Consider the following 10,938-nt stretch of genomic DNA (forward strand, 5'->3'; position numbering starts at 1 on the left):
TAAAATAATAAAACAACGCGTGACCAAATATGGGATTTCGCTCTTATGAGATGGTCCAATAAATAATGTATTACTGATTCACATAATATAGTTTTTATTATATGTTATATGTGATATGCATCAAACAAGCGCATGCGTGTTGACATACATTATCACAGAGCAAGTACGGCTGGTAAATGGTTTCAACTATCACAGCGGCCGGGTGGAAGTCTACCATAACGGTCAATGGGGTACAATTTGCGATCACAACTTTGACCACCTGGATGTAATGGTGATCTGCAGAATGCTTGGTCTGTACCAGGGATCTAGGTAAGGCAAACGAAACTACGCCTTGTTTAATGTTAAATTTAACGGGTACTCGAAAAGTATTCATATAATATGTATGACTGTGTACGTCATTCATATTAAGTTAGTAGAAACACGTATTTTTGTATTCATGATTCAATATATTGATGAGTGTTTGATAATAAGTTCAGTGAAACAGTTATATATATTGTATTATCAATTTCATAGCTAGGAAAAACGTCTTCTTTTTCTTTTTAATTTATTGTACAAGATCCCTATCTGGGGAATCGCCATACAAGAAAAACATGTCAAGAGTAATGATGTGGCGCATTTTTAAGGTTTTAAAACGATTGATTGATTACTTTGGTACCATCTCTTCCTTGAAAGCGTCAAGGCTTAGAGCCGTCACATACGTTGGCATAGAGTTGACATTCACTCCTCTTTTTTAAAATTGCCCTCATCTTTTTTCTATCTCATGGCCACGTGTTAGCTATGTCGTGGCCTCGAATTACTTAGTCGAGGCCACGAAATACAAAAAAGAGTAGTGCACAACTAAATAAAAGAGGAGTTCAATTAAAAAAGAGCGGTGCATTAAATAAAAGAAGGGTGCATTAAACAAAAGAGGAGAGAATTTTAGCTATCTCGTGGCCACGAGTAAGTCAGCCAATCAAATTTTGCGTAACATGTGCAAATATTCTTTATGTATATTTATATATGGCCAAAGCGGGCTTTTACTGTGATGATTACTTCCCTTTGTATAAAGATCCCCATGAACGACTTTATGGAACAATTTGATTGGTCGTTATCTTGAGATAGCTAAAATTCTCTCCTCTTTTGTTTTATGCAACCTTCCTTTATTTACTGCACCGCTCTTTTTTTACTCGCACTCCTCTTTTATTTAGTTTTGCACTCCATTTTTTTCTATCTCGTGGCCACGACATAGTTAACTCGTAGCCACGAGTTAGTAAGTCGTGGCCTCGAGCTGCTAAGTCGAGGCCACGAGATAGAAAAAAGAGGAGTACAATTTAAAAGAAGGAGTGATTGTCCCTCTTTGCCACCGTGGTCACAAGGTAGTTTGGAAGTTTATTCCACAGTCTTGTTGCTTCCTGGAAAGAAGGGTGTCTAAGGTGTTCTGTCCTACACGGATCATTTTGCACTTAACCCGGCTTTGAAGTGTATAGTAATTGTTATAGTGTTTTTCGTGAGAGAATGTTTCTATAGAAGAGTTAATAGGGTGGTTAAAACATGAGGAGCTTATTTGTGTGATGTCTGGGCTTTATGGGTGACCGTTGCTTTGGGAAAATGCGTTGCACAAGTTTTCTGTGGTTATTGAAGTAGCGATGGAGTCGATGTATGTTGTTTAAAAAAAAAAATTAGGGAAGAAGTTTTGCAGTCAGTCACAATGTTTTTTTTGTGGCGTGGACAAACTTGCGGTGAACCACTGTTTACAGGAATCACAGGCAATACACTCTTGGTTAGATATTCATGGCTTTTCAAATACGCCGCACGGGAAAATTTAGGTCGGGCCTCGGTGGGGATGACAATCACCAGATCTGGCGAGTTTAAGAGTTTGTGCATATACGTTTGATTTGGAGGCAATGATGGATTGTAGGTGTAGCAATGATAATGTCAGAGAGACATAATATAGAGAGATCTTAGTAGAATTCATTTCGAATATTTTTATGTTCCAAGTGCCTTGGTATACGAATTTAAGATGTCCAGGTACTGTTGCACTTTAACCGGAAGTTTACATTGTTGACATCTGTCAATTACATATGGTATATTTTCTGTCTCTATCAGCGACAACTGTCCAAAAGTCAAAAAGCATGGTATGGACACAAAAGGATACCAAAACAAACCAAAACAAACCAACAATATTATAAATTTGATATCGTAGGTATTGATTTTCGAGCTGAAATAAATACTTTTTTTCGGATCAGAGAAAATGTTCGTCCGCGCCACACGACGACCTAGACCTGTTTTTCACTTGACACACACGTATTGTATCTATTAATACACTGTCTATCATACTGTGTTTTGTGTCAGAGATTCGTCCACAACAATTAACGGATGCTATTCTGTGCCCTAGTTACGGACAGGCCTACAGCAGCGCGTATTTTGGTCAAGGCTCCAGTCAGATCTGGTTGGACAATCTCGAATGTAATGGGTATGAATCAAGCCTCAGCCAGTGCAGTCATCAGTCATGGGGCTCTCACGATTGTGGACATTCGGAGGATGCAGGGCTCGACTGTTACGGTACAAACGGTCATTCTAAGTTGAACGTTTTTTTTGTGTAAAATATGTCAACGATTTTTCAAAGCCATTATAACTTTGTAAGTTTCCCATTATTGGCAAGTTTGTTAAACTTACTTTTGAACAAACATCTGCTTTCACGCTTAGATTAAATAATTTAAAGATTATATCGATTGTATTCGTCAGGTTCCAAAATTGTGTTGACTTTCTCGTTGTGTTTATTGCTCGGAAGTTGTTTCACGAAAGATTTTTTATTCGTTACTCAGTTGAGACGGACTGTGTCCGCTTATTAACAATATATACAAGTATACATTACCTACGTCCGTGTGGAAATGTAATGTGCTTAAAACTAAATTGACTTAACATTTTGCATGTGTATGTGAAAAATTAACGAGACAGAAGTTCGCATACAATCTAGCAATAATCATGGTTTGCAGCTAGAGATTAGTTGATGTATTTGGAGTCAAACATGTTTGCTTTTGTGCTCGTGTTCTCAATACTAAGGTATTCGTTTTCGTATAGTTTGATTAAAACATATAATAATACGTTTTTAACATTGTGTTTTCGTTTACAATAAGAGATACATGTGTACCAATTGGTTTATTTTTTCCATATAATTCACGCTTACATGTGAACCGTCTTGTTTTGATTTACTAGAATTGAGGCATACATGTTCCCCATTTTGGTTTCCAAAACGTGAATTTAGGAATACACATTTAACGTTTATTATATATAACTAAAATTAAGGCACGCATTAATTTAGTTTTCGTAACCTATAATTAAATCACACATTTTTACCATTTGGTTGTTGTTAGTGTTATAATTTGAAGCATACATGTTTACCATTTGGTCTTGGATTACTATCATTGAACTTAACATGATTACGATTTTTATAGTGTGATATTTGTTTTAATTTAAAAACAAATGTTATCCATTTGAGGTTTTTTTGCTATAATTGAACTACTTTTGTGTACACCATTTCGTTTACATACACTGTAATTAAAGCATAAACGTATACTTTGTCGTTTATATTTGAGTTTTAATTGAAGCATACATGTCTGAGACGACGATGGTGTACCAAACCACTGGCTTTCCGTGGTGGCAGACGACATACAACCCTTGGTGGCAGACTACGGCAGGTCAATATGGTTTAGATAACGTTGAATATTTAAAAGACAACTTTTATCAAACATGGTTCATGAGTATAACAGTGCAGAACCGATCAATACAATTCTATTATTTTGAAGAATACGTGCACATGTAGATAACTTTTTCTTGATAAAAAAACAAACAATATGCTAATATGTTATACTTCATACCAGTTCTCAGACGAGTGCACATCTTTATCAACTGCTGGTATATTCTTTTCAGTTTAGGCCATGCTTACAACCTAAAATAATTCGTTATCCTTGGAGACTAAAATATGTTTGAATTTAACCCATTGCAACTATTTTCGAGACGGGTGCTATGAATACTAGTAATTACACAAGAAAATGAAACTTAATTAAGATAGCATGTTTTCTAGTTGTTATTAGTCCTGTTTGCTGAAAACAAATCCCCTCTCGAAAGTCCAGAGTCATGTTTGATTGACATTACAAAGTATGTAATAAATCACCAATTTTATTTAAGAATTCAAAGCTTATATAAGATTACTTCGGTATAGATTTTTTTCAGGTGTCTCTTGTCAATGTACAATTAGCCCCACGTCGTTAATCACGTGATAGGTTTCCGTCGGGTACTTTCGAGTAGATATTGACCATGTGCTCTAAATTCACAATAAAACATCCGGTCTGTTTGACCAGTATTTCATTATTGTTATTGTCCCCTACCGATTTCATCGGAGGGGACTTATGGTTTGCACTCAGTCTGTCGGTCGTTCGGTCGGTCGGTCGGTCGGTCGGTCGGTCGGTCGGTCGGTTCGGTCTGTCTGTCTGTCTGTCTGTCTGTCTGTCTGTCTGTCTGTCTGTCTGTCTGTCTGTCTGTCTGTCTGTCTGTCAGTCTGTCAGTCTGTCTGTCTGTCTGTCTGTCTGTCTGTCTGTCTGTCTGTCTGTCTGTCTGTCTGTCTGTCTGTCTTTCTGTCGGTCGGTCGGTCGGTCGGTCGGTCACACTTGTCTTGATCCTGCGATAACTTTAAAAGTTCTTCATATTTTTTCATGAAACTTCAAACATGCATAGATTGCAATATGGATATTATGCACGTCATTTCATTATGTTCCTACGTCAAAAATTATGGTTGCTATGGCAACAAATAGACTACAAATACTGCTGAAAATGTTGGTTTTCTGGATCCTGCGATAACTTTAAAAGTTCATAATATTATTCATGAAACTTGCAACATGGATAGATGGCAATATGGACATTATGCACGTCATTCCATTGTGTTCCTACGTCAAAAATTGTGGTTGCTATGGCAACCAAAAAAGTAAATTCTAAAAATTGTGAAATTTCTTACAATGGTGGAGCCGGTAGGGGACCATATTGCTTGACAATAGCCTTGTTTAATCTATAATGCATTTTTTTACGTATCAAGGTATAGTGCATTTTTAAATCAAGCTCAAGCGAGGTTGAACTCCATAGAATTCCATTTATTTAAACATTGGTTGTGATGTCTTTCAGAATGTGACACGAAACCAAGGAGATGATCTAGTATAACTAGTATTATAATTGAGTGGATTGCACAGTGCAAAGCTTCTTTGTGATGGGATATAGCTAGATGGGTGTTGTTTCTATTTAATATTTGAACAGGTTACACCGTGCAAGACGCCATTCGGGTTGGATGCAGTGAGAGGGGCTGGAATATCCAAGTGGACATGGGCATGCTGCGCCGCGTGTACCCGAGCGCACGTGCATCCGACATCTACCTAGGGGAGAACACGTGCCTGGGCGTGGATACATGGTATTACGTGATGTTTCAGCAGGGTCTCAGAGAATGCCTCACGAGTGAAACGGTAACAAGCAGTATGAGTTGTCAACTATCCGTTTAGATTAAACACGTTATATATTTAATTATCTATGCTTATGATCAATATTTGCAGCTTATATTTCTTTTGTTGTTAGCCATGGTATGGTCTACATTACTAAAAAAAAAATTACATGTTCTTCTGCGTTGTTTCTTGACGTGGCATAATTCATCGAAACCTCTTATAATCTATAGTTTGTTTCATTGAATATTACTTTCTGTCTTGGCGCTTATAAAAAAAGACAATTTAATCAAATTACGATTTCGTAGTGACCAATAATTGTGATCCCTTTATACTGTAAATTGAAATAATATTTTTCTATTTGATCTTTATAACTTAATAAGACAGTGTGTATAACCGAAAGCTGCGTTAAGCTTCTGCCATGAGATCACTTTATGTCAAAAATATATAGTCTACTTGGACTACTTGTTACGCTACAAACGAGATTGGATTTCGATGCTCAGGTGAGGCACGACGTTCTCGTCTACTCGAACCAACTCGTGTACGCGGAGAGAGACCCCGTTCACTCGTTTATCATTCGCCATTACAACTGGACGGTCGGTGTAGAGTGTGACGTACAGAGAAACGAGAGCTCTTCCGGTATGAGTGTGCTTAGCGTAGAAGTTACTTGGGATGCGAAGTATCAATATCAGAGTACTGTTAAATACAATCTGGCAATACTGTATTAGTCTAGAATAAGTTTGCTTCAATGGAACGCATCATCATAATAATTAAATGGGGACACACAACTTAATGCTTCTATGAATCGGTTTGGTACAAGAACCAGTGCACAGTTCCAGCCAAACGTAGTATGCTTTTAAAGTAGACAAATGGTACATATTCAAGCAAATATCTTCCAGCTATTTGACCTTGCGTGCCCGGTTTTGGTACTGACACATGTAAAATCATCATCAATAATCGATATGTAATTCAGGTCACATAGAGCACGAAAACAACAACCATCAAGGTGGCCCGCTGGTATCTGGCGCGAGCCACTATACGGTGAACATGACGTTCTACCTGGACCCGAACTTCCAGCAGCCCGGTCCCCAGCAATCCTCTGCGCGTGCCAGTGGGCACGGACGTGTTTGTGAAGGTGTTTACCCAGGCCACTGACTGGACGGTGAAGATGCGCGTGCACACGTGCTACACAAAGCCCTCGCCTACGTCACCGGACCATCTGCGATACAACCTCATCCAGAACGGGTAAGGCAATTTGGTACAAACTATATGAGTATTTTTTCTACTTTAATATTATTTTGCTTGGTGAAAAAAACACGGTTTGTCAGGACTTTGCCTGTGTGTGATTTTAATTTTGAAAATAACTTTGTTTCAAAAAATTGATCTTCATTTGACGTGTTTGTATGTTTAGTTGTGAAGTTGACACCAACACTCACATGATCTCGCAGTCTACGCACGAGACGAGATTTTTGTTCAAAGACTTCGAATACACGAGCGACCATCAGGGAATCCACGTGATGTGCGACGCCACGTTTTGTAGCACGTCTGATTACAGTCGCCAATGCACACAGACGTGCAATCCCACTATCAGAAGAAACGTAAACGTGAAACCTGTCGATGACGTCACGCAATCTTCTTTTGACGTCACCGCTGAAGGTGTCAGGGGCTCTGATTCGAAAACAGATGAGCATGAGGCCGCTGATGTCGAATAGACAAAGTCGTATGAAAACCACGCCTGAGTTTTCCGAACTAAGACATTTTCTTTCGCCAAAATTTAACAAGCTTTATAAATACGAGTACCGGTAAAATGAAATACGACCTATTGAAGATATGACCATTTCAAAGATCGCTAATAAATCGGCATATTTCAAGAGGTTCTACGAGTCTGTATACACATGTTTATGTTAAATATTGCTGATAGTTTTTTAATGCATACATTCATTGTTTTGTGATTAGTCTTTTATTTCATAAGATTATACAAAAATTACAAATTATTTTTATTATTATTCTATGTATTATTATAAAATATTTGTGTGATAAACGATGTTGTGAATTCTTACTGAACAATTTTTAATACCTGCAATCAGTCATGTTGGCAGAAATCTTATGTTCCCAGCACAGTAACCAGTAGCCCGTGCACATTGAGCTGATAAGATAGGGATCATTACAGCAAGTTGCCAATACACTGTATGGACTACCAACTGTTGGTTGTTTTGTTTGTATTTTGTTCTTTCGGGGGGGAGGTCAATTACTATGCGATTTAAAATTTACCGTAACAAAATATGTTTTTCGAAAAAGAAATCGTGTCACTATGGTGGCACATTTAACCCATCCGCCTAACAACTTAGTTATATCGAATATTTCTGATAAATTTTGACAAATGCAGTTATCTGGCAAGCAGAAGCCTTTTGTTTTAACCATCTCATCTTCAAAGGAAAAAACTGAAATTGCCCCCTTCATTGCCAACTGCTGTGTAGCCCCCGTGATACTCGCTCCGTCCTAAATGGCCCCGACCATAGAATATGTTTATTAGATTCGTTGATTTTTAAGTTTCTAATTTGGATTTAAATTCATTTTTTTAATGAGATAAACAATAATAATTGCCTGATATTTTTTTTAATCCCCGTCTATTGTGCGAATTAGTTTACTTCAACATTGTTTGAAGAACAAACTATTGACACGATCTGTTGAAGACTTGGTCTTCCGAAAAACTGCGTTTTAAAAAACAACCAATATGTGAGTAACCATGAACAAGACTATTGCCAAGCAATATATGTCCTCCACCGGCTCCACCATTGTCAGATTTTTTTTTAAATAGTTGTTGCCATAGGCAACCAGAATTCTTGACGTAGAAACAAAATGAAAAGACATGCATAATCTTCCATATTGTCATCTGACCATGTTTCAAGTTTCATGAAAAATATTGTAGAACTTTTAAAGTTATCGGCAGGATCCAGAAAAGTGTGACAGACAGACTCACAGACAGACTCACAGACGCACAGAGCGCAAACCATAAGTCCCCTCCGGTGAAAACCGGTAGGGGACAATAACTATGAAGCGAACCAAAAATCGATAGTTTAATGCTATGATCAGGTATTGCATTTATTTAATCAAGGTCTTCTTAAATGATAACGTAATTGGCATTGCATTTCCTTTTGACCAAAACTCTTACTTTTAAATAAAAGGTGAATATTTCGATTAGCCTCAATGAAACAATACCGCTTAGGTAAGAAGTGAGTATAGTATCACTGCGCAATCTAAAAGCCATTTGAGTTACCTTTAAATATGCGCTTTGAATGTTAAAAATGGGAACACTGATGAAACGTTCAAGTCGAATTACAAGTTTGTGTGTAAGGGCCATAAACCTTGTTTGTTTCTACCTCATTCGGACCGACCCTGTTGTGGTGCCCACCCTGAAATTCGTAAATAGGGTCATCTAAGCAAATTGAACTTTTACCATTTGAAAAATATATTTCAAAGAGAGTTGTTTTGTCATTATACAGCATTTAAAACGTTGGACATAAAAGCCTTTATTCAGTAAAAGAACACCTTCATTTACAATTTATACAACTTATTTTTTTAGGATACACTTATTTTTTTTGATTCGTTCAAAACACCGGACAGGGCTTGCCAAACTTTGGAAGCAATACAGGTAAGTGTATCGAGCTCTTCTGAAGGTGAATGTCGACTTTGGCCTCTGCTAAGACGAATATATCCCGTTGCCAAGAGGAACAACTTATGTAGGAGTTTGGGGAACAACGGTTAAAATTTAATTCAACTAGAGACTGAGAGGGGCTAATCTATGACCAGTCGAACTGTTAAATCTCACTTAAACTGCGGATTCAAACTATATTTATTATTATTTTTAAAGAACTGCACACTTACAATTACTTATTGCTTAGCCTCAGACATCCGTAGCTATTTGTATAAATCTGGACACTTCTTATCCAGCGGAAATTGTTAGGCTATCTTCTTTTAAGGATACCTTTTGGGTTAGCGATAGTATGAAACTATATACAGTATCCGAACAGTTGCAAGTTTTGTAAAAGTTTTGGATCAATGTAGCCAAGGTATTTGGCATTTATTTTTTTCCGAAAAAATAACTCACTCGATTACACCGAACGCTTGACGACAATATAATTTCGACAAATTAACTTATTTACGGGCACGGACGAACCTGAAGAAATACGCCGACGATAGATTTACACTGGACAATATTGACCGCTATCGACCGTATAGAAAGACTGATCGGACATATACTTGAGAGACTTGACGGAATCAACCGTTAACACCGACGCGACAAAAATTAATAACTCTGATTGAGATTTTTTTATTCTTGTAATTTTTGGGGATCAATAGGATTTACGTTTTGGAGTTAACATTGTTACGGTGGCAAGGGTCGTGACAAAAGAACTGAAAAACGGTTTGAACCAAAAAGGCAGAATAATTAAATTCCCGACGACCGACAGACAGAAAGAAATCAATCATCAAACAGCATTTCTTTAAAATCCATCAATAATTGCGTAAACGATGGGACCAATGTTTGCATCCTTGCTCAACATGAACAAGATAAGTAATAGGTATATCGGGAACACTGCAACAGTGTAAATGTACAGGCCACGTGTGATTTTTTCACAAAAACATAATCTTACCTTCAGCCAGGTTGAGTATACCTTCATTCTATCAAACCATTTATTTACATCTATGTCCTACTGTTTTCCACACCAGATCAAATATTCCGTAACACTTTCTAATGAAGCTGTACGATTCATTAATTCACGATTTGTCTAGCACAACACGTCTTTCTAGTCAAAACTTTCAATGTGTTTTGCATATGTTGCGCTCCAAAGCACACATGTATTCATTTCGGATGACGTGACGATTATAAATAAAGTATGTTTCATGGTTTAAACATAGTATGATTGTGTGAAAAAAAGCACGCAATCGAGAGTTATCACTTACAAGTATTATTTTCCTGCTTCATTGAAATAATGTGATTTATAATTTAATTTTAATGATTTGTATACCGGTACGTCTTGAGTAATATTACAAGATATTTTTTGTCATCATATTTCAGGTGTTTTCACCAGCATAAATGAAATTGCCTGGAAACATCCACGATGTCTATGTTTTTAGATTATTTAAGATTATCAGCACTTTTGGGTTATTTTAGTGCTCATCGCAATGATAATTACATATGCTATGATGCATTGATTAATTGTCATGGCGAATTAGTGAATTGTTATACATTTTCCTGTTTCTCCAGTATACCTTTTTATTGAAATTAGGTTATTTTATGTGAACATATACTATGTCCTTTTTAAAGTCGATCATGTACTATGATTGACTTGCAAGATAACACTTAACTTGTCCATATTTGTCTGTGGGGCTATTGGTATACACAAAAAATAGCAATTCACAAGTATTTCGTTTAAAACATTATGTTTTGTCGTCAAGCACCTGTTTTAAAACTTGTCAA

General features: G+C 37.0%; 1 protein-coding gene across 1 annotated transcript in view; it reads left to right on the forward strand.

The window, feature by feature from the left end:
• LOC127849959 (deleted in malignant brain tumors 1 protein-like) overlaps positions 1 to 6,532 on the forward strand; it is a gene marked incomplete at its 3' end in the record, with an annotated part of 105,812 nt that extends 99,280 nt beyond the window's left edge. The window contains 6 exon segments of the mRNA XM_052382699.1: positions 159 to 309; positions 2,375 to 2,550; positions 3,588 to 3,677; positions 5,284 to 5,486; positions 5,963 to 6,098; positions 6,433 to 6,532. Coding sequence (XP_052238659.1) covers positions 159 to 309; positions 2,375 to 2,550; positions 3,588 to 3,677; positions 5,284 to 5,486; positions 5,963 to 6,098; positions 6,433 to 6,532 — 856 coding nt within the window.
• Positions 6,533 to 10,938: the final 4,406 nt, after the last annotated feature.

This window comes from Dreissena polymorpha, chromosome 11 (genome assembly GCF_020536995.1).
Source record: "Dreissena polymorpha isolate Duluth1 chromosome 11, UMN_Dpol_1.0, whole genome shotgun sequence".
Classification (NCBI taxonomy): domain Eukaryota; kingdom Metazoa; phylum Mollusca; class Bivalvia; order Myida; family Dreissenidae; genus Dreissena; species Dreissena polymorpha.